The sequence below is a fragment of the Epinephelus fuscoguttatus genome, linkage group LG20, assembly GCF_011397635.1.
Source record: "Epinephelus fuscoguttatus linkage group LG20, E.fuscoguttatus.final_Chr_v1".
Taxonomy (NCBI): domain Eukaryota; kingdom Metazoa; phylum Chordata; class Actinopteri; order Perciformes; family Serranidae; genus Epinephelus; species Epinephelus fuscoguttatus.
The window spans coordinates 33,935,568-33,959,638 of record NC_064771.1 but is presented as its reverse complement, the minus strand read 5'-3'; the positions used below and the strand labels follow the sequence as shown (position 1 = coordinate 33,959,638).

Below are 24,071 nucleotides of genomic sequence, written 5' to 3'. Positions count from 1 at the left end.
AATAAACCTTTGCATTAAATAAAAATTAAATAATAAATAACAAAATAAATAAATAATAATAACACATTAATAATTCAATATCGTTATGTCAACACATAAATGTATTTAACAAACTCTATAATCATTAATTTAATTAAATGTCAGGGAGTTCATCAAATACCTTTTCATAGTTAAAAATAATGATAATAATAATTAAAATTCTCGGACGTGTTGTGTCATGTGACCTCCGGCCGCTGGGGGCGCTGTCTGCTCGGGGATCAGTGCGTCATAGTGTTTCCGGGTTGTCGGTGTGAACCAGGTCCTCCGGTGATCACACGTGTGGAAACAAACTGAGATTTTCCACCAAAACACACCGACACTCTCCTCCACACTGTCCGAGGAGAAGACAGCGGAGCTCGGCCTGAACCTGCGCAGTGACACGGAGACTCTGAGCCGCCATGGGTCCGGTAAGTTCACACCTGACTCCAGACTCCAGACAGTAAATGTAAAGCTGTCCCAGCCTCAGATCTGATGTGATCAACAGAGTTTAAGTTATTCACTGAGTAATTTCAGTCTTTGTGATGAATTCATTTTCTGACTCATGACCCAGAGATGATGATTATTATTATTATTATAATTCATGAACTCAGAGTCTCTCAGCTGCAGACAGTCTGTCCTCAGGACTCTGAAACAGAAACTCATCAGCTGCTGAAGGTTCATCTGTGACTCTGTGGTCTGTAATCTGTAGTCTGTAATCTGTAATCTGTATTCTGATCCAAATCAGTAAATCAATAAAACTGAGACTGATTTAATTTGGACATCTTAAAGACACTAAATTACACAAACATCAATAAAAGTTACAGCTTTTATTCTGAAATGTTGTTTAGAAAAATAAATGGTTGTTTATTTGACTTTGACTCCTTCCTCCCTCCCGTCCAGCCCCGGTCGAAGAAGCGGCGTCCAACGTTCCGTCGCCTGTTGAAGACGAGCGACGTGAAGCTGGAGAACAAGCTGAAGAACCGTCAGATGAAGCAGCAGAACGTCGCCAAGAAGCAGCGCAAGGAGCAGAAGAAGCTGCGGCAGGCTGTGAAGGACGCCGCCATCAGGACGCCACGCCCACTGGAGACGTACAGGAAGAGGCCTGGTGAGTGCAGCTGAGTCAGGAGGACTTTGTTCCCCACAATGCACCTCTGTGAGTCTGCTCTCACCTGATGACTGTCTCTGACAGAGGAAGAGGAGGAGGAGGAAGAGTTCCTGGAGACGCTGCCCACAGACATGATGGAGGATGATGATGTGGAGCAGATGACCGCTTTGGCTCGTCAGGCGTCCTTTATCACCAGAGACCTGTCGTCATGGTAACACACACACACACACACACACACAGATCAGGATGTAGATGTCAAACACACACAGAGACTGATGTGAGCTTGTTTCGGTGGGCGGGGCGTCTCAGCGGGCCGGTGCACGGCGGGAAGAAGAGGAGCGCTGAGGTGGTCCGGAGTTACGAGAAGGTTCCGAGGAAGATGGCGAGGACGGAGGAGAAGGAAGTGATCCACCTGCTGCCCATCAAAGACAAGAGAGGAGTCATCCCACAGAGCGTGGAGAGAGGTACTGATCAGTTATTGATCCTCTGATCGCTCTGATTGATCTGATCGGTGACCAGCTGACTGAGCGTCTCTTCTGTTGTCTCTGTAGCTGTCACAAAGAAGCCAGAGGAAGAGGAGGAGGAAGAGGAGAAAGAGGAGGCTGCTGAGGAGCAGGAGGAGTCAGAAAACGGTAACCTGTTTGTGTCACTCAGATTCCCACAATGCACTGCGTCTCCTCTGAGTCAGACCGAACACTGTTCAAACGGCGCTTCATGAAGTTTGAATGTTTTTAAGGGAGGATGTGACCAAAAGAAAAGAGAGGTCAGACCAGCCGTCATCATGTGATGTGGTCATGTGATGAGTGTCCTTCTGTGTCCTCCCGAACAGAGGGGGAGCCAGAGAGCTCAGCAGCACTGACGGCGGAGCAGAGAGAGACGCTCAGACTTCACAAGATCAACCAGAAGAAGCTTTGCATCGCCAGCCTGGGGTCAGCCGTCATGTCCGACCCCTACAGCAACGTAAGTGCGCACCACTGATCTGAGGTCAGACACGCTGTGTTTACAGGCGCAGTCTGATGATGTCACTTCCTGTGTGTGTGATCAGATAAAGCGGGTGAAGGAGCTGCGTGGGATGCTGATGGAGTCGGACCCCTCTGTGGCGGTGACGGTCAGGAAGCTGGTGATGGTTTCACTGATGGAGATCTTCAAAGACATCACCCCCACCTATAGGATACGACCTCTGACCCCTGAGGAGAAGGCCGCCAAGGTAACCACCGTGTGTGTGTGTGTGTGTGTGTGTGTGTGTTTGTGTTCGTGTTTGTGTGTGACTCAGGAGTCCTGTATCTGATGTGTGTCCTGCAGGTGAAGAAGGAGACACAGCAGCTCCGAGAGTTTGAAGAAGGTTTGGTGAGTCAGTACAAGTTTTACCTGGAGGACCTGGAGCAGACCATCAGAGGTACACAGCTACAGCTACACACACGTCACAACCACAGCTACACACGTGATGACAGCATGTACAAGTGTCACGTCAGCATGTTCACCTGTCATCTGCAGACTGGAAGCAGAAGAAGAAGAAGCGCAGTCAGGCGGTTGGTTTCCAGTCGTACCGCGGACTCGCCGAAGTCGCCGTTCGCTGCCTGTGTGAGCTGATGCTCGCTCTTCCTCACTTCAACTTCCACAACAACATCATCGTTGCCCTCGTCCCGCTGATGAATGACCCCGTCAAACAGGTGAGACTGCTGTCAGGTGTCAGATGTGCAGTGCGATGCGTTAAGGTGTCAGGTGTGTGATGCCTTCATGTGTCTGTCACAGGTGTCAGGTATGTGCTGTGATGCGTTCAGGAAGCTCTTCCAGCAGGACAAAGAGGGCGGAGCTTCGCTGGCGGTCGTACGAGTCATCTCGGGTCTCGTAAAGAGTCTCAACTACAATGTCAGACCTGAGGTAACGAATCAAATGCACCCTTAACATCCAACGCCACAGTGTGCTGATGTCACCTGTGTAAGTGTGATGTCAGACCTCACCTGTTCCCCCCTCCAGGTGCTGCGGACGCTGCTCAGTCTGAGGATAAAGGAGGTGCAGGTGAAGAAGGACCTGGAGGATACGGCACCAAAGAAGAAGTTCATGAACAACAAAGAGAGGAAGAAGAACCTGTCCAGGATGCAGAGGAAGGTAAATCACACACACCTGTCTGCTGCTTCACAACAGGTAACACCTGAACACTCCTGGATTGACTGTGTGTGTGTGTGTGTGTGTGTGTGTGTGTGTGTGTGTGTAGTGGAAGAAGGCGGAGGAGAAGTTGGAGAAGGAGCTGCTGGAGGCCGACGCCTCCGAGAGCAAAGAGAAGAAGATCAAACTGGTGAGTCACAGATCGACGCCGCCGTTTAAAGAACAAATTCTACACACAGGAAACTAAACTCCTCCTCCTCTTATTCTTCTTCCTCCTCCTCTTCCTCAGCACACAGAGACTCTGAACATCGTCTTCCTCATCTACTTCAGGATCTTGAAGAAGGCTCAGAAGTCAGTTCTTCTTCCTGCTGTTCTGGAGGGGCTGGCCAAGTACGACACACACACACACACACACACACACACACACACACAGAGTACTGTAGATGTGCTGCAGTACTGACTGTGATGTCACTTCCTGTCAGTTTTGCTCACCTGATAAACCTGGAGTTCTTTGACGACCTGCTCAACGTGCTGCAGAACCTCATCCAATCAGGAGTGAGTATTCACCTTGACCCCGCCCTCTTAACAACCTGCTGTTAATCTGCTGTCAGACTGATCGATTAGTCAATCAATTGATAAGTTGATTGACATACACTGCTACATGTAGCTGCTACATGTAGCAGCGTATGTAATGTTTCCCTGATATTAGCATGTAGCTACATGTAGCAGTGTATGTGATGTAATGTTTCCCTGATATTAGCATGTAGCTACATGTAGCAGTGTATGTGATGTAATGTTTCCCTGATATTAGCATGTAGCTACATGTAGCAGTGTATGTAATGTAATGTTTCCCTGATATTAGCATGTAGCTACATGTAGCAGTGTATGTGATGTTTCCCTGATGTTAGCATACAGCTACATGTAGCAGTGTATCTCCCAAGCATGTAGCTACATGTAGCAGCTACATGTAGCTACATGCTAACATCAGGGAAACATCACATACACTACTCCTGACAGACGTTTTCATACAGAACTAGTTCTATAATAACTGATGATCATCATGTGACCTCTGCAGGATCTGACCAATCGGGAGAGTCTCCACTGTATCCAGACTGTCTTCACCATCCTGTCAGGACAAGGTGTGTGTGTGTGTAGGTGTGTATGTGTGTGTTTGTGTGTTAATCTGACCTGTATCACTAAAGTTTGTTGACGTGTTTCATCAGGTGACGTTCTGAACATCGACCCGCTCAACTTTTACTCGCAGCTGTACAGACTGCTGCCGCGGCTCCATGCAGGTGAGACACACTTCCTGTTTCACAGACCAACTCACAGAGCAGGAGAGTAATCTGATACTCTGATATATTACTGCAGTAACAGTATTAACACCTCAGTGTGAAAATACTTTGTTACAGGTGAAAGTCCTGCGTCTACGTACAGTTTCCATAGTAATAGGTCTCAGTGTTTCAGATTATTAGATGTGATATTATTGGTGTTTTATTGATAAAGTAAAAACTGTAAAAGTTACTGACTGATCAGATATTATATATGAATATCACAATTTATTCAAAGCTGCTGTCTGTCTTTCCTTTTGTCTGTCCTTCTGTCTCAGGGGCGCCCAATGATGATGTCATCATCCTGCTGCGGTGCCTGGATGCCATGCTGACCCGCCGCAGGAAGCAGGTGACCCTGCAGAGGGCGATGGCGTTCGTCAAGAGACTGAGCATGCTCAGTCTGCACGTGCTGCCCAACGCCAGTGTGGGGATCCTGGCCGCCAGCAGAGCCGCCATGCATGTGAGTGTGTTTGGCCAATGGAAGGCTGGAACCTGGTTTATATGTGGACTGTACGGTACCTCGGACCTGGACCTGAATCATGTCTCTGATGGAAGAGCGTCTGATCTGAAATTATACACTTTTACTTCCTCTGTGTGTGTCTGTGTGTGTCTGTGTGTGTGTGTCAGGCGTTCCCTAAGTGTGACTTCCTGTTGGATAATGAGGTTCAGGGCAGCGGCTACTACCTGCCAGAGCTGGACGAACCTGAACATTGCAATGCACAGAACACAGCGCTGTGGGAACTACACACACTGCAGGTACACTGGGAGCTGTATGTGATATCACGCTGTGACATCATGGTATGTGACATCATGCTGACATCACACTGTGTTACAGAGACATTTCCACCCGGTGGTGCGGCGAATGGCGGTCCACCTGAGTCAGGGAGCGCCCAGTGAAGGTTCAGCGTCGCTCTCTGTGGAGCTGAGCCGCAGGTGCGTCTGCAGGTGATGTGATCTTAAAGGAGCAGTACACTCATTTCATTTCCTGACATGCGACGTGTCTGTGTGTCGACTTCCTGTCCAGGTCTCCGGTGGAGTTATTTGACGTCTACAGTGTCAGAGACATGACTTTTAACCCTCCTGTAGCTCCACCCGGCAGCAAGAAGAAGGTACACCAATCAGACACACCTTCACACACCTCAGATCTTTACCTTTGATCAGTACGACTCATTGATTATTGATTAACCTCACGCTCACAGTCTCAGATCTGTCCATCATGTTTTATTGATCAGGATCGTTTCGTGTTTGGAGACACGCTGCTCGACGCCGAGCTGCAGAGACAAGTCCAGAGCGCCCTGACCGTCACCAAGGAGACAGAGCTGGACTTTACTGCAAAACACACGCACATAACACACTGACATACACACGCACACACACCTTCAAAATAAAAGCCCAACATGTCAGATAAATGTTTTCTATCTCAGATGCTTTAATTTGAAATAAAGTTTTTTATCAAACTGATTCCTGTTTGTCTCAGACTGATTTATACTTAGTGATGTCGTCCTTTCGACTCTACAGGAAGTTGGACACGCCGTTCTCGTTCACATCACTAGACTGTGCTCAGCTTCCTGAGGTCGTAAAGTCAAACTGTGATTCATTAATATTAATAACAGAAAAGATGTGTCACAGTTTGAGCTTTTATTTCTACATCTTAATCTGCCGCTCAGCAGATCAGTTGCTGTCTGCCTGATGATGAAGATGATGATGATGACAGTGAGCTGCAGTTCCTGTCTGCGATGAGGATGTAAAACTTTAAAACATGATGACTGATTTGTCTCTGATGTCTCAGCTGATTAATGGACGTCTGTCCTGGATGGATGTCAGAGACGCTGAGTGATGAAGAGGAGGAGTCAGTTTGGGTCTTCATCTCCATCATTTATGTGTCTCTGCTGCAGTCACTAACTTCCTGTTGTTACACCTGTCCCTTTACCTCACCTGTCTCCCTCCTGGCGAGACGTCTCGCAGTCTGAAACCTGTCCTCTGAATGAGGACTCTGACTCTGAGAACTCTGGATGAGGACTGAGGACTCTGAAGACACTCAGCGTGGACCAGTTGTGGATGTCAGGTTTGTTATTGTCGTTAGACAAGAGACGTTAGTCTCCCTCATTGCGGCGTCTCTGGCGGTCAGTCCACTCTGTGATGAGGCGGTGGGCAACGGCATGTTTTGGAGGTAGCCAGAGGACGGGGGCGTCGCCCCTCCTGGGCGGAGTCTTCACCTGCAGGGCGGCGGTGATTTCCTCCAGACTGAACCAGCGAGCATCCTCCAGCTCTGAGTGGTCCACGTCCAACTGGAGGACAAACAGGACAGCAGGTCACATGACTGAAGACAGGCTCCACGCTTGGTCCTCTGCTGTTCTACACTGATCAGGGGTTCTACGCTCTGTTACCATGAAAACCCTGAACTTTACTTGTCCATGAATTGAAAAAATGAAAACAAACTTAATTTTAAAAAGCCCTTAATTGACAAATTAAGTCAAATGCAAAGAGGACTTAACTTTGCCCTTAATTCAAACATTCATCTTTAATATTTGTCCCAACTCCATTAATGATCAATTTAAGGTGTTTTTATTATATTCAAGGGATTCTCAAAGGTCCAGCACTAAACCCTTAAACACACCTTAATTTTACTAAATTTCTTGTACTTAATTTTAAAAGCCCTTAATTAAGAATCTGAATAGATTTTAATGGGTTCATGACTTTGCTTTAAATTAATTAATGGCTTTTCTGTTCAAGGTTTTTTAAGGTGTAAAACCTTAAAAAAATGCCTTTAAATGCTCTGTTAGAGACATCCTTGAGTTTTCACCTTAAAGGAAAACATTAAGGCAGTTGTTAGGTGGCTTTCAGGCTTTTGGTAAAAGTTTAAGGGTTAATAACCATTAACTTTGATCTGCTTCATACCTCCTTAAATTTCAGAGGAAATGCACAGTAACCTTAAAATGCCATTAAAACATTAAAACACCTTAGCTCACTGTAAAAATGAAAAAAATGAACTTATAAAACAGCTTCAATGAGTCCTTCATTTCCTCCTCAAAAGTTTCCTCTGTAAAATCTCAGTAACAGAACTCACCTGGGAGTGGGCGGGGTTAACAGAGGCGTGGCAGGCAATCATGAAGGAGCTATGTGGAAAAGGCCAGTGCTGTGAGGAGCTGTAGGAGACACTCTGGACCTCCAGACCCACCTCCTCTGCCACCTCCCTGCTCAGAGCCTCCTCCACTGTCTCACCTGGAACACACACAGAGAGACAGGTGGACAGGTGAGACTGTCGACAGGTTATTAGACAGGTAAGTCTGTAGACAGGTGAGACTGTAGACAGGTTATTAGACAGGTGAGTCTGTAGACAGGTGAGTCTGTAGACAGGTTGGACCGACCCATGTCACAGAAGCCGGCCAGAGCGCTGTACATCCCTCGAGGGAAAGACGACTGTCGGCCTAACAAACACCGTTTCCCATCAGACACCAGGACGATCACCACCGGAGACATCTGCAGGAAGACCAGGACAAACCAGTCAGAGACCAGGTCCAGACTGGAACCACATAGGCACCACATACATCAAGGCAACAGGATGGTTCAGACCTGGTTCACACCTGGTCTGTAGTTGTTACCTTGGGATAGTAGATGATGCCGGAGCTGCTGCAGACTCTCTGACTTCCTGCCTGGTTGCGTTTGGTCGGCAGACCCGTGGCACTGCAGAACCTGTTGGTTTGATGCCAGCGCAGCAGAGCCTGACCCTGAAGGACAGAACCCGGGTCAGGATCTGAGTCTTACTTCACAGGAACATGTTGGTTCAGGTGTAGTTACCCACCTTGGCCACCAGAGGCGCCTCTGCTCCGGTCAGAAGAAAGAATGCCTTCCTCAAATCGATGAAGTTTCCTCCACACTCTTCTTCTACTGCTGCCTGATCCAGTTCTCCTAGAACCCAGACCAGAACATACAGAACCTACTGACTGGTGTATTCAGGGACTCTGAGTTCACTGATGTGTTCTTACCGACGTCCAGACAGAACTGAGCCTGGTTCTGTTCAGAGCAGCCGATCAGAACCGACTCCTTCAGCAGGGCTCTGTCAGAACCCAGTCTCTCCAGGATCGACTGCACATCTAGAACAGAAAACACAGATCAGGACTTTTTATGCCCCAAGTTCTCTGGTTGAGGTTCTACGAGGTTCTCATGTCTTTTTTTCATGTCAATTTTTCTCTCTGTGATTCTCTGACTTTAGTTACCTGCAGCAGTTCTCCTGGTTCTCATCTACTGGTTTTTCAACTGTGGCCCACAGTTCTCTGCCCATGGTTCTTTATCTTTGGTTCTGTACCTAAGGTTCTCCTCTTGGGACTCTCGAGCTGCTACTGTTCCCTTGGTCCTCTAACTGTGGTTCAGCAGATGAAGTTCTCTACCTGTGGCTTTCAGCTCTCTGTACTTGAGGTTCTCCACCTGTGGCTCTGTATCTCTGGTTCTCTACCTGTGGCTCTCATCCCTTGGTTCTGTATTTGAAGTTGCAGGGTTCTGTATCTTTGGTTCTGTACCTTAGGCTCTGTAGTTTAAGTTATCTACCTGTGGCTTAAGTTCCCTACACGTGGTTCTGTCCCTGAGGTTCTGGACCTGAGGACCTGAGGTTCTGTACCTGAGGTGATCAGTGCTGCAGGTCTGAAGGTTCCCTGCTCGGTGCGTTGCAGCAGAGGAGACATACGGTGGAACAGGAACATGCGACCGTTCGGTAGAGCTGCGGCGCACGATTCATCATCCTCCTTCAGCCTGTTCATGTACCTGAGAGAACGGGTCAGTCAGTCAGATGATCTATCAGTCTATCAATCAACCAATCAATAAATCAAAGTCTCTCTGAGTTACTGAACCTTATCCTGGAGACAAAGCCTGAACAGCAGCGAGTGGCCAGACATGTTGTAGAGAGGAGGATCTTCACAGGTCTCAGCATGGTCTGTTAGCCTAGCTTAGCACAATGACTGGAGGCAGAGGGAAACTGTTAGCCTAGCTTAGCACAAATACTGGAAGCAGAGGGAAACTGTTAGCCTAGCTTAGCACAAAGACTGGAGGCAGAGGGAAACTGTTCGCTTTTATAAGCAACGGGAGTTAAGTGTCCATGTGTGGAGAGACAACAGTGCCAAACCCCCTTTAAAAATCTAGTATTTTACATTTTGTTTTGTTTTTATAGCATTGTTTACTCATTATTAAGTAATTTCAGGGTAATATCTGAATCTTAAGTTTCCAGTTTTCATTTCGGCGCTCACTGAACCACTCTGGCTGCTCTTATATTTTAACAGAAATACAAACTATATGCTGTTAGAGATGGTGAAATCTTCCTCCAGCACACATTGAATCCTGCAGCACACTCTCTGTTTTAACCTGAGCTTTGTGGTGGATCAGGTGTTTACTGACGTCACAGCTGACTGTCCGGATTCTAAATACTTTTCAAAGTTTGTTCGGAGTTTTTACCGAAAACAAGAGGATCATTAAGTCAGATTCTGAATGAAGGCTGGAATCAAATAAAGTCCAAAAACAGGCTCAGACACAGACCGCTGAACTACAGGCTGATGGATGCAGTGTATTAAGGACCTGTGTGTGTGTGTGTGTGTGTGTGTGTGTGTACTGTGAATACTATACTGTGTTAGTTCTGTATGTGGTGTTAGTATTTGTCAGATACCTGCAGCTGCCTCTCTTCTTCACGCTCTGTGACCTTTCACTCTTCTTCTTCTGCTGCTGTTATTCGGCAGCTGACGTGTTTCCGCCCCCTGCAGGAAAACAACAACTGATTTAAACAAGAAAAATATTAATTAAAAGAATTTAACGAGCAGTTTAAGAGAGATTATATAATGTGCGAATGTATTAATATCTATTCTTTTTTTTTTTTTACTGTCTTTTAATTCAGACTTTCATTAGTAATTTACAATAATGATAAAATAGACGTAATTTAATACTTTATAAATAATGTTTATCATAACAACATTATTTATTTTGGTGGGTTAATAAATTAAACGCCTTTTTCTTAACTTCATTCACAAATTTGAGGATTTTATCAATAACTTACAGATTTCTGTTTTAAGAATAAAAAAACCATTGTGATAATAACTTTAATTAAGTTATAATAACTTTTTCATCCAAATGAGATATTAATTTAGGCAGAATATTTATGTATAATCTGACGTTAGAAAAAAATACTAAATCAAATAGATAAGTTATAAAACTGAAGCTTCAGAGACAAAAAGATAAAACATATACAAATGTTTATAAAAAAAATAATAAAATAGATTTTAAAAAGTATAAGAACGGGTTTTATTTGTCATTTAAGCGTCACAGCGGGTCAGAAATAATAATCCTGTTAAATAAAAGATGGGATGTAAATCTGGTTTGTGCCTACAGCTGTGTAGAGCGAAGGACTACAATTCCCAGCAGGCCGTTCGGCTTCACACATGTGTCAGAGACCCGCGTGCAGAAGCAGCAGCAGCAGTAGCATCATGTCTGTGTTTATGGATCTGAACCTGAACTACACGGCGGATCAGACCCGCCTGCAGAGTCTGATCCAGACCGCAGCTCACCGTGAGTCTCCTCAGCTTCACGCCGCAGACAGCAGCTCCTCAGCGGGCAGTCAGAGTCCGCAGGGCCGGGAGCTAACAGCTAGCACCGGAGCTAAGCTCTGAGTATTATGGGCTCTGTTTGGGTTCAGGTTGTTCTGTAACAGGTGATGACTCACCTGCTGCATCAGACTGGTGCTTATCTCACCGTTAAATACAACGTTAGAGCTACAAACTACCGACACACTCTGGACCAGACTCCGTTTGAAAAGTTGTCATTTTAAAGTTTCACTGCGTCCTGATGAAACCACCCGTGTCACGTGATTACTGTCAGTAAACAGTTTGGCTTATTAAGGTACTATATATTTATTAGTTCATTACGTTACAGGTTTGTTTAAAGAATCTGTTTCTACCTGCAGACAGGTAACAATCCATCAGACCAGAGTCCGTTTGAAAATCGCTCCATTTAAAGTTTCCATTGTTATTAATAAATATAGAATTGAAATAAGTTATAACTGAAGACATCCTGAAAACAAATATGATCCAGCGACAAATTCGTCCATCAACATGAACCCATACATTCCAAATTAATTTAATCCTAAACCTAATATTTTATATAAGGTCTTACTGTTGTAGAAAGTAAAAATACCACCAGACCTGATTGAAATAGATAAACAGTGCAGGTGATGTGTTGGTCTGTTTAGTCTGCAGGTAATCAGATTGATTAATTAATCAGTTTATGACAGATTTAATGAGAATGTGAAAACAGTTCATTGATTCATGAGCTCAGGGAACCTGCTGAAACCTCTTCACCAAACTCCATTCAAAAAGTTGTCATTTTAAAGTTCCCTTGTGGTCTGGTCAAAGAACAGGACATCTGAAACATTTAAAACTTTGACATGTTTAAATAAAACCTAAGTTGATAAACATATAAATACATATAGCTAATTTATTAAATTATAATGTAGTCCTGAGGATCCAAATGTAATATAAGCAACACAAATAAATCAACAAACTGTAGACGGTAAAAACTTCAATAATGATATTAAAATGATTTGACAGAGAGATGATCGGTGGTCAATATTAAGATGAAGATGATGAGTTTTGTGATGATGTGACTTTTAGCTGTGAGTCTGTGTCATCTTCTTCTTCCTGCAGTCGGTTTCTCCACAGTCGCCATCAACTACGTGTTCGAACCGACGGTCAAAAAGAAACAGGTCAGTCAGCTCAGCATTAAATTTAAAATGATGTCAGTTAATGTTTGATGTGATTAATAGAAGTCTGAAGACATGAGTGTGTGTTGTCACAGTTGTTGGTATTTTACAGGCAATCTGAATCATGGATCCACCATCAGTGTCACTTTTATTTTGTAACTCTGTCTTTACTTCCTGTTTGCAGGAGATCCCTGTCCCCAAACCGATCAATGAGCTGATCGACCAGCTGCCGGTCGTACAGGTGGGTCTGATGAAGATGAGGATGATGGTGACTGTTTGTGTTGTCGTCATGGTAACGTGTCTCTGTCTGTCTCAGGGTCGGTCCCGTCCAATCAGAGTGCTGAACAGGCTGACCGTGGTGATGTCAGACTCCAGTCACTTTGTGAGTGTGGACTTTATTTTGGAAACTTTCACGTCGGCTGCTTTCAGTGTTGCCGCTTCACTTACCTTACAGACAGGACCCACAGCGCCCCCACATGGTCACAACACACACTGACCCCACACAGCCTGCGACTGACCTCAGCCGACACCTCGGTCACCTGTAACAGGTTTCATGTGCGGAGGATGTTGCTCAGTAAAATCTTTTTTGGTCAGGATAGGCCTAATTTTCGCAATATTACGCAGATGAAAAAATGCAGTCCGTGAGGTTTGTTTTAAATGAGAATTAAAAGACAAATCTTGATCAAATGTTACTCCAAGGTTTCTTACGGTAGTGGTAGAGGCCAGAGCAATGCCATCCAGAGAAACTATGTCATCAGATAAAGAGTCTCTGAGTTGTTTGGGGCCAAGAACAATAACTTCAGTTTTGTCTGAATTTAACATCAGGAAATTGGTGCTCATCCAAGTTTTTATGTCTTGAGGCATTTTTGAAGTTTAGTTAATTGAGCCGTTTCTTCTGGCTTCATCGATAAATACAACTGAGTATCATCCGCATAACAATGGAAATTTATAGAGTGATTTCTAATGATGTTACCTAAAGGAAGCATATATAGAGTAAATAGGATTGGTCCGAGCACAGAACCTTGCAGAACTCCAAAACAAACTTTAGTACGTAAGGACGATTCATTATGAACGTCAACAAACTGAAAACGATCAGATAAATAAGATTTAAACCAGCTTAGTGCAGAACCTTTTAGGCCAATTAAGTGATCAGAAGGTCATTTGTAATTTTAACTAGAGCTGTCTCAGTGCTATGATGCACTCTAAATCCTCACTGAAATTCCTCAAATAAATTATTATCCTGGAGAAAATCACACAGCTGGTCTGTGACTACTTTCTCAAGGATCTTTGACAGAAAGGGAAGATTAGATATTGGTCTATAGTTGGCTAACACCTCTGGATCCAGGGTGGGCTTTTTTAGTAGAGGTTTAATTACAGCTACCTTAAAAGACTGTGGTACATAGCCTGTTAATAAGAATAACTGATCATGTCTAATATGTGAGTGTTAACTAAAGGTAAGACTTCCTTAAGTAGCCTAGTTGGGATGGGGTCTAAGAGACATGTTGATGATTTAGATGAAGAAATCATTGAGGTCAGTTGTTGAAGAGAACTCGAAGAGAAGCTATCGAAATGTGTATTAGATCTTACAGCTGTGTTTGAGGTTAGATAGGTACTATCTGAGGACAGGAGGTCATGAATTTTGCCTCTAATAGTTAGAATTTTGTCATTAAAAAAGCTCATAAAATCATTACTGCTAAGGGGTGAAGGAATACAAGGCTCAATAGAGCTGTGACTTTCGTGTGTGTGTGTGTGTGCGTGTGTGTGTGTGTTCAGAGGCCGACCGCTCCAGAGTATCGGTGTTTTGACCTCCTCGCCGTCCAGCCGACCACAGAGAAACTCTTCCATGTGAGTTTCACTGACACTGTCCACACCAAAGTACATTTACTTTACAACATGTTTTAAACACTGTGTCTTCAATAAAGTATTTCTACTTTATTCTACTTCATAGTTCACCACACTGACCTCACAGCTGAACGTACTGTCGTACTGAACACATGAAACACAACATGTTGTCATGACTCAGCAGTATATAAACAGGTTCACCAGTGACAACATTTAATCACTGATTACACATAATTTAACTTGTAACAAAGTATATTTATTTTCACTACTCGTACTGAAGTAAAGAATCTGACTATGACTACACAAGACTACATGTTGTTATACTGTGTGTGTGTGTGTGTGTGTGTGTGTGTGCGCGCATGCGTGTGCGCAGGCAGCCTGTATGACATATGATGTTGACATCATCTGTATCCCAGTCACGGAGAAACTTCCCTTTTTCTTCAAGAGAGCGCCGATTAATGGGGTGAGTTTTTATTATTGATATTGTCAAAAGAGTGAAAAAAAAGTCTATATAAAAGCATCATAGTATAGCATGTTGTCTGTAATCATAAAAAAATGCAAACTATAGCATGTCGTCCCAAATCATGGAAAAACCTCATAGTATAGCATGTCGTCCAAAATCATGAAAAAACGTAATACTGCAGCATGTGTTCCGAAATCATGAAAAAAACGTCATAGCACAGCATGTCGTCCCAAATCATGGAAAAACCTCATAGTATAGCATGTCGTCCAAAATCATGAAAAAACGTAATACTGCAGCATGTGTTCCGAAATCATGAAAAAAACATCATAGCACAGCATGTCGTCCCAAATCATGGAAAAACCTCATAGTATAGCATGTCGTCCTAAATCGTGAAAAAAACGGAATAGTATAGCATGTCGTTGGAAATCATGAAAAAAACCTCAGAGTCAAGCATGTGTTCCGAAATCATGAAAAAATGAAATACTGTAGCATGTGTTCTGAAATCATCAAAAAACGTTATAGTATAGCATGTCGTCAGAAATCATGAAAAAACGTCATAGTATAGCACGTTGTCCAAAATCATGAAAAAACGTCATAGTATAGCATGTCGTCCGAAATCATTAAAAAACATCATAGTATAGCATGTTGTCCGAAATCATTAAAAAATGTCATCGTATACCATGTACTTTGAAATCATGAAAAAAAACGTCATAGTATAGCATGTGGTCCAAAATTATGAAAAAACATCATAGTATAGCATGTCGTCTGAAATGATTAAAAATGTCATAGTATACCATGTACTTTGAAATCATGAAAAAATGTCATAGTATAGCATGTTGTCTGAAATCATGAAAAAATGTCATATTCGAGTGTGTAGTCCGAAATCATGAAAAAATGTCACAATATACCACGTACTTCAAAATCATCAAAAACATCATAGTATAGCACGTCGTCCGATATCATGAAAAAACGTTATAGTATATAGCATGTTGTCCAAAATCATCAAAAAACATCGTAGTATAGCATGTGGGCCGAAGTCATGAAAAAACGTCATTGTATAGCACGTTGTCCGAAATCATGAAAAAACGTTATAGAATAAATACCATGTACTTCGAAATCATGGAAAAACGTCATTGTATAGCACGTTGTTCGAAATCATGAAAAAACGTCATAGTTTAGCATGTGGTCCAAAATTATGAAAAAACGTCATAGTATAGCATGTCGTCCGAAATCATGAAAAAAGTCATAGTATAGCACGTTGTCCAAAATCATGACAAAACGTCATAGTTTAGCATGTTGTCCGAAATCATGAAAAAACGTCATTGTATAGCACGTTGTCCAAAATCATGAAAAAACGTCGTAGTTTAGCATGTTGTCTGAAATCATGAAAAAACGTCATTGTATAGCACGTTGTCCGAAATCATTAAAAAATGTCATCGTATACCATGTACTTTGAAATCATGAAAAAAAACGTCATAGTATAGCATGTGGTCCAAAATTATGAAAAAACATCATAGTATAGCATGTCGTCTGAAATGATTAAAAATGTCATAGTATACCATGTACTTTGAAATCATGAAAAAATGTCATAGTATAGCATGTTGTCTGAAATCATGAAAAAATGTCATATTCGAGTGTGTAGTCCGAAATCATGAAAAAATGTCACAATATACCACGTACTTCAAAATCATCAAAAACATCATAGTATAGCACGTCGTCCGATATCATGAAAAAACGTTATAGTATATAGCATGTTGTCCAAAATCATCAAAAAACATCGTAGTATAGCATGTGGGCCGAAGTCATGAAAAAACGTCATTGTATAGCACGTTGTCCGAAATCATGAAAAAACGTTATAGAATAAATACCATGTACTTCGAAATCATGGAAAAACGTCATTGTATAGCACGTTGTTCGAAATCATGAAAAAACGTCATAGTTTAGCATGTGGTCCAAAATTATGAAAAAACGTCATAGTATAGCATGTCGTCCGAAATCATGAAAAAAGTCATAGTATAGCACGTTGTCCAAAATCATGACAAAACGTCATAGTTTAGCATGTTGTCCGAAATCATGAAAAAACGTCATTGTATAGCACGTTGACCAAAATCATGAAAAAACGTCATAGTTTAGCATGTTGTCTGAAATCATGAAAAAACGTCATTGTATAGCACGTTGTCCAAAATCATGAAAAAACGTCATAGTATAGCATGTGGTCCAAAATTATGAAAAAACGTCATAGTATAGCATATCGTCCGAAATAATCAAAAAATGTCATAGTATAGCATGTGGTCCAAAATTATGAAAAAAATTTCATAGCATAGCATGTCATCCGAAATCATCAAAAAACGTCATAGTATAGCATGTGGTCCAAAATTATGAAAAGATTTCATAGTATAGGATGTCGTCCGAAATCATCAAAAAACGTCATAGTATAGCATGTGGTCCAAAATTATGAAAAAAATTTCATAGCATAGGATGTCGTCCGAAATCATCAAAAAACGTCATAGTATAGCATGTCGTCCAAAGTTATGAAAAAAATTTCATAGTATAGCACGTTGTCCAAAATCATGAAAAAATGTCATAGTTTAGCATGTTGTCCGAAATCATCAAAAAACGTCATAGTATAGCACGTTGTCCAAAATCATGAAAAAACGTCATAGTTTAGCATGTCGTCCGAAATCATGAAAAAACGTCATAGTACAGCACGTTGTCCAAAATTATGAAAAAACGTCATAGTATAGCATGTGGTCCGAAATCATGAAAAAACGTCATAGTATAGCACGTTGTCCAAACTCATGAAAAAACGTCATAGTTTAGCATGTGGTCCAAAATTATGAAAAAACGTCATAGTTTAGCATGTCGTCCGAAATCATGAAAAAAACGTCATAGTATAGTACGTTGTCCAAAATTATGAAAAAACGTCATAGTATAGCATGTGGTCCGAAATCATGAAAAAACATCATCGTATACTATGTCGTCCAAAATCATGGAAAAATGTCATAGTATACAATGTACTTCAAAATCATGGAAAAATGTCATAGTCGAGCATGTGGTCTAAAATTAGGAAAAGAACGTCATAGTATAGCATGTCGTCCGAAATCCTCAAAAAACGTCATAGTATAGCGTGTGGTCCAAAATTATGAAAAAAACGTCATAGTATAGCATGTGGTCCAAAATTATGAAAAAAATTTCATAGTATAGCATGTCGTCCGAAATCAACAAATGTCATAGTATAGCATGTTGTCCAAAATTATGAAAAAAATTTCATAGTATAGCATGTCGTCCGAAATCATCAAAAAACGTCATAGTATAGCATGTCGTCTGAAATCATGAAAAAATGTCATGGTATAGCATGTGGTCTAAAATTATGAAAAAAACGTCATAGTATAGCATGTGGTCCGAAATCATGAAAAATTTTTTATAGTATAGCATGTCGTCCGAAATCATCAAAAAACGTCATAGTATAGCATGTCGTCCGAAATCATGAAAAAATGTCATGGTATAGCATGTGGTCTAAAATTATGAAAAAAACGTCATAGTATAGCATGTGGTCTGAAATCATGAAAAAATGTCATGGTATAGCATGTGGTCTAAAATTATGAAAAAAACATCATAGTATAGCATGTCGTCCGAAATCAACAAATGTCATAGTATAGCATGTTGTCCAAAATTATGAAAAAAATTTCATAGTATAGCATGTGGTCCGAAATCATCAAAAAACGTCATAAAAAACGCATGTGGTCCAAAATTATGAAAAAAATTTCATAGTATAGCATGTCGTCCGAAATCATCAAAAAACGTCATAGTATAGCATGTGGTCCAAAATTATGAAAAAAATTTCATAGTATAGCATGTCATCCGAAATCATCAAAAAACGTCATAGTATAGCATGTCGTCCGAAATCATGAAAAAATGTCATGGTATAGCATGTGGTCTAAAATTATGAAAAAATGTCATGGTATAGCATGTGGTCCGAAATCATGAAAAAATGTTATCGTATAGCATGTGGTCCAAAAATATGAAAAAATGTCATAGTATAGCGTGTCGTCCATAATTTCGAAAAATGGTCATAGTAGGGCTGGGCGATATGGCCTTTTATCAATATCTCGATATGTTTAGGCCATATCACGATACACGATATATATCTCGATATTTTGCCCCAGCCTTAAATTAATGCTTTTGATGCACACAGTCACACAAGTATGATGATTCTATATGTCTACATTAAAACATTCTTGTTCATACTGCATTAATATATGCTAATTTTAAACTTTAATGCAAAAAGGGGGAAATCACAACAAAGTCAAACTTGCCAAAACAGTATTTATTAAACAGCACAAACATAAAATTGTCATTTTAAAACTGAAAATGCATATTTTACACAAGATTGTCACAGAAACATTTCAAAACAAAAAATCTGTGTATTTACGTTCTTGCTGTAATTACAGCATTTTACAACAAATAAAGTGCATGATGTCACTAAGATGACATTTCAAAACAACACTAAATGAAATTGCACTTTTGTGCATGATGTCACACAGGTAATTTCAAAAATTAGCTGCATAATAGGAAATCAAATGGTGAAAGAGAAAATGTCTTTATTAAGGATCCTGCTTTTAGTTCTTTAGGCTGTCACAATCCTATGGTGTCAGCCACAATGCATAAACATAAAACAATGGCAACAAAAGGTGAATGGAGTACATTATGGAAAAGTTCACAGCTCACAGTTTTGGTTTCTACTGTATGAAATGTATGGCAGAAATGAAAAGTTCAAAAAATATATAGCTGCATTTTGTGCAGAGATGCTCGATGGCATGTAACTATACTGGTAATAAATACCCTTTCTGATGGGGAACTGGTGGCAGGCACACACAGATACTTTTTTGCCACATTTTTCAGGTTTGGGAACATTTCCTCATGCTCATTCCACCACTGCAGGGGATTTGCTTCACTGTCAACACTAACAGACTGCAAGTAGGCAGACAACTCTTTTTCACTACGCTCTCGCTGTGATAGTGTGGCAGAGGGTGTTGCTGCCGTTTTAAAGAAGCTTCCAAAGGTTTTCTTCCTTAGTGGCTCTGCTGGCTGTGATACTGTTGTTGCATCTTGAGGCTGTGAAGCAGCCAACTCAGCTGTGCCCTGATTAGACTCGGACAGCATTGCCTCCATCTCGGTTATGGCTCTGCTCTTGATGTCCTCCACCTTTTTCTTCTGTGCAGTATGTTGTCTTGAACCTGGGATCCACTAAGCCTGCCATGTCCAGTAGGTTGTTAGTGGAAGGATCAGAATACTTCTCCCTCAGGTAATCCAGGATGGAGACTTTGACAGACTGGGTAAGTGGAGTGTCATCCTGCTGATGTGCCAAGATGCTGGACTGGAAAAGATGAAACACATGCTTGACATAGGACACTGTGATGTAGCTCTCACTGGATAAAGCTTCAGTGAAGTCCAGGAGTGTTTTGAGAGCCTTGTGCACTGACTCCAGGACTTCCAGGTCTTGCCAGGTGAGAACGAGATGCCGGGTTTTCTTGTCCGTGGCTAAGACTTGAGAAATAGCCCGCTCCTGCTCCAGCACCCGCTCAATCATCTTCTCTCACGATCCCCACCTGACAGGAGACTCACTGATCAGCTGGTGTGCAGGGAGATTCATCTCTTGCTGCGCTGTGGCCAGGTCTCTTCTCCTCTTCCAGCTGAAAGAGAAGCTGCTCACCACCTTCTTGCACATGGCAACAGCATGGTCAAACCAGCTTCTCTCTGAGAATGAAAACAAATATTTAAAATGTTATAATAATTTAAAATGTCATAGTAATTGTGAAGAAATCCACTCAGCCTAACACCATTATTTTTATTGAAGTGATTGAAGCAAAATTGAAGATGCTTTCAAAATCACCTGGGGAGGACACAGGAGGACGCCTGTGTGCTGTCTCTGACATTATTGACTGTTGATTGTAACCATATGAATGTATGCACTATGTTTACTGTCACACTGAATTGCCTTCGGGACAAATAAAGTTGTATTGAATTAAATTGAACTGAAAAACTTTCAAAATAAAAAAGTGCACTATAAAGAGCAGTCTACTCTACGGACACAATAATGCAGAAAAAGAAAGAATTAACATGGAAGACAATTTATATAAAAACCCTTGGGTGCATGTGGTCCGAAATCATGAAAAAAAAGTCATAGTATAGCATGTCATCCGAAATCATGAAAAAAAAAGTCATAGTATAGCATGACGTCCGAAATCATGGGGGAAAAAAAAGTCATATTATAGCATGACGTCCGAAATCATCAAAAATGTCGTAGTATAGCATGTGGTCCGAAATCATGGGAAAAAAAAATCATAGTATAGCATTCATTCATTCATTCATTCATCTTCTAACCGCTTCATCCTCTTGAGGGTCGCGGGGGGGCTGGAGCCTATTCCAGCTGACATCGGGCGAGAGGCAGGGTACACCCTGGACAGGTCGCCAGACTATCACAGGGCTGACACAAAGAGACAGACAACCATTCACGCTCACATTCACACCTACGGACAATTTAGAGTTATCAATTAACCTAGTCCCCAATCTGCATGTCTTTGGACTGTGGGAGGAAGCCGGAGTGCCCGGAGAGAACCGGAGCTTCTCGGGGACAGAGAGAGCTGACACGGGGAGAACATGCAAACTCCGCACAGAAGGGCTCCCACGCCCGGGATCGAACCAGCAACCCTCTTGCTGTGAGGCGAGAGTGCTAACCACCACACCACTGTGCCGCATAGTATAGCATGTGGTCCGAAATCATGGGAAAAAAAACGTCATAGTATAGCATGTGGTCCGAATCATGGGGAAAAAAAGTCATAGTATAGCATGTGGTCCGAAATCATGGGGGAAAAAAAGTCATAGTATAGCATGTGGTCCGAAATCATGGGGAAAAAAAAGTCATAGTATAGCATGTGGTCCGAAATCATGAAAAAAAAGTCATAGTATAGCATGTGGTCCGAAATCATGAAAAAAAAGTCATAGTATAGCATGTGGTCCGAAATCATGAAAAAAAAGTCATAGTATAGCATGTGGTCCGAAATCATGGGGGAAAAAAAGTCATAGTTTAGCATGTGGTCTGAAATCATGAAAAAAAAGTCATAGTATAGCATGTGGTCCGAAATTATGGGGGAAAAAAAGTCATAGTTTAGCATGTGGTCCGAAATTATGGAAAAAAAAAAACGTCATAGTATAGCATGACGTCCGAAATCATCAAAAACGTCGTAGTATAGCATGTGGTCAGAAATCATGAAAAAAAAGTCATAGTATAGCATGTGGTCTGAAATCATGAAAAAAAAGTCATAGTATAGCATGTGGTCCGAAATCATGGGGGAAAAAAAGTCATAGTATAGCATGTGGTCCGAAATCATGGGGGAAAAAAAGTCATAGTATAGCATGTGGTCCGAAATCATGAAAAAAAAGTCATAGTTTAGCATGTGGTCCGAAATTATGGGGGAAAAAAAGTCATAGTTTAGCATGTGGTCAGAAATCATGGAGAAAAAAAAGTCATAGTGTAGCATGACGTCCAAAATCATCAAAAAACATCGTAGTATAGCATGTCGTCTGAAACCATGAAAAACAGCCGTAGTATAGCACGTCATCCGAAAACATTCAAAAACTTCATAATAAAGCATGTGGTCCGAAATGTCCTCCGAAATCATCAAAAAAGGTCATTGTATAGCATGTCCTCCAAAATCATCAAAAAACATAATAGTATAGCATGTTGTCCAAATCATGAAAAAACATGGTAGTATAGCACGTCGCCTGAAATCATGACAAAATGTCATAGTATACCACGTACTTCGAAATCATGGAAAAACGTCATAGTAGTCTATAGCATGTTGTCCAAAATCATGACAAAACGTCATCATATAGCATGTTGTCCAAAATCATCAAAAAACGTCATTGTGTAGCATGTAGTCTGAAATCATGAAAAAACGTCATAGAATAACATGCTGTCCGAAATCATGACAAGATGTCATAGTATAGCACGTCTTCCAAATTCATCAAAAAAACTTATAGTATAGCATGTCATCCGAAACCATAAACAAAGCCATAGTATAGCATGTCGTCGGAAATCATGAAAAACGTCATAGTATAGCATGTCGTCCGAAAGCATCAAAAAATATCATAGTATAACATGTTATAAAAACACATCCATACGTATGTACATGTGTTAAAGTGGTGTTATAATTGTGTTCAGGCTATCGAGAGAGGGGTGGTGTTTGAGGTGTCGTACTCTGCAGCCATCAGAGACTCCACCAGGAGACGCTACACCATCATTAATGCTGTGTGTCTGATGGAGACTTGTAAAGGAAAGGTATGTGCTGTGATGTCACTACTCACCTTCCTCGTGGATCGATTGTGACATATTCAATGATGCAGTGGTGATGTCAGAGGGGGTGGAGCCTGAAACACCTGCAGTGTGACTGACCTGTGAGTGTTCTGTCTTTCAGAATGTGATCCTGTCCAGTGCAGCTGAGAAGGTCGGTGATCAGTCATAATCAGAAGTGATAAATACACAACTGATCAACCTGTAGTAATCAATAATGTCTGTGTGTCCGCAGCCTCTGGAGCTCAGAGGGCCCTATGACATCACCAACCTGTATCCTTCCTATTGGTTCAACAGCAAACTGGAGTTTGTATGCACTGCTGTGTGTGTGTGTGTGTGTGTGTGTGTGTGCGTGTGTGTGTGTAGATGACGTTGTCGTCCTGATCTGGTTCCTCAGAGGTTTGTTGTTCGATTTGTCGGACGAAGATGCCAAAGAAGCCGTGTCCTCTACCTGTCGATCAGCTGTGCTACACGCAGGTAAATAAAGTACAGGTGCTGCAGTGTGAACAGGAAATAGCTCCACGCTGACACTGACTGTAAATAAAGCTGCAGCCATCGGTCAGTTGATCTACAGGGGATGAACTGGTAGATAATCAATCATTTGATTATAAAATCTAATGATTGATTAACTGCTGTGTAGCGACACATTCTCTGTTTGTTTGTTTGTTTGTCAGAAACGAGGAAGACGGCCAGCGGGATCATCTCCACCATGAAGAGCTGCAGTGAGTCGAGCTGCCAGCAGGAGGCTCCACCTGCAGACTGTAGGTTCACTGACTCATTAATCAATTCATTTATTGACACTTACAACCTGATCAATTATGAAAAACCTTAGAGCTGAAACGTGTGTCTGTTGTACCTGAGCAGGTGAGTCTCCTGCAGCCAAGAAAGCCAGACCTCACCTGACCGAGTGATGGACAGCTGAGGAGGGCGGGGCTTCTGATTCTGATGTGTTCTTATTTTTTATAAACAGCTGATGAACAGAAAATCAATCATTCTGTTAACGAGCTCTTTGTTTTGTGTTTGTTGTTCAGACTGAATAAAGTTTTTTAGTTTCTCATTAAAAACAGACGTCACAGTTTTCAGTTTTCAGTTCAATGTTTTATTTTTAAAATTTGTCTGTG

The 24,071-nt window shown here is 41.7% G+C and overlaps 3 protein-coding genes across 6 annotated transcripts; 2 read left to right on the top strand and 1 right to left on the bottom strand.

Moving 5' to 3' along the window:
* Positions 1–275: 275 nt before the first annotated feature.
* On the top strand, positions 276–6,021 carry noc3l (NOC3-like DNA replication regulator). Of its 2 annotated transcripts, XM_049562678.1 has the most exons (21): positions 276–446; positions 919–1,123; positions 1,208–1,334; positions 1,433–1,587; positions 1,675–1,755; positions 1,953–2,083; positions 2,169–2,330; positions 2,426–2,519; positions 2,618–2,793; positions 2,876–3,004; positions 3,101–3,232; positions 3,339–3,419; positions 3,519–3,619; positions 3,712–3,784; positions 4,305–4,368; positions 4,453–4,524; positions 4,839–5,020; positions 5,188–5,316; positions 5,396–5,493; positions 5,585–5,669; positions 5,793–6,021. In XM_049562678.1, exons 1-21 carry the CDS (start codon positions 438–440, stop codon positions 5,916–5,918), a joined length of 2,412 nt encoding a protein of 803 aa, XP_049418635.1. In that variant the 5' UTR covers positions 276–437; the 3' UTR covers positions 5,919–6,021. The 2 variants fall into 2 exon arrangements, with proteins under 2 accessions (XP_049418635.1, XP_049418636.1); XM_049562679.1 differs by lacking the exons at positions 1,208–1,334; positions 1,433–1,587 and having other exon boundaries at positions 1,693–1,755.
* Positions 5,970–10,282, bottom strand: nudt13 (nudix (nucleoside diphosphate linked moiety X)-type motif 13). Of its 3 annotated transcripts, none has more exons than XM_049562680.1 (9): positions 10,211–10,282; positions 9,405–9,512; positions 9,176–9,318; positions 8,547–8,654; positions 8,363–8,469; positions 8,163–8,288; positions 7,929–8,040; positions 7,628–7,782; positions 5,970–6,848 (listed from the first exon to the last, which is right to left on the bottom strand). In XM_049562680.1, the coding sequence occupies exons 2-9, from the start codon at positions 9,482–9,484 to the stop codon at positions 6,654–6,656; spliced, it is 1,026 nt and encodes a 341-aa protein (XP_049418637.1). In that variant the 5' UTR covers positions 9,485–9,512; positions 10,211–10,282; the 3' UTR covers positions 5,970–6,653. The 3 variants fall into 3 exon arrangements, with proteins under 3 accessions (XP_049418637.1, XP_049418638.1, XP_049418640.1); XM_049562681.1 differs by having other exon boundaries at positions 9,405–9,596; positions 10,211–10,241; XM_049562683.1 differs by lacking the exons at positions 9,405–9,512; positions 10,211–10,282 and having other exon boundaries at positions 8,778–9,312.
* A 692-nt stretch (positions 10,283–10,974) lies between these two features.
* rpp30 (ribonuclease P/MRP 30 subunit) lies at positions 10,975–24,014 on the top strand. The gene is made up of 12 exons (XM_049562684.1): positions 10,975–11,103; positions 12,237–12,295; positions 12,477–12,533; positions 12,609–12,674; positions 14,066–14,137; positions 14,508–14,597; positions 22,822–22,938; positions 23,075–23,104; positions 23,186–23,223; positions 23,348–23,427; positions 23,625–23,711; positions 23,815–24,014. The coding sequence occupies exons 1-12, from the start codon at positions 10,977–10,979 to the stop codon at positions 23,859–23,861; spliced, it is 870 nt and encodes a 289-aa protein (XP_049418641.1). The 5' UTR covers positions 10,975–10,976; the 3' UTR covers positions 23,862–24,014.
* The last annotated feature ends 57 nt before the right edge of the window (positions 24,015–24,071 follow it).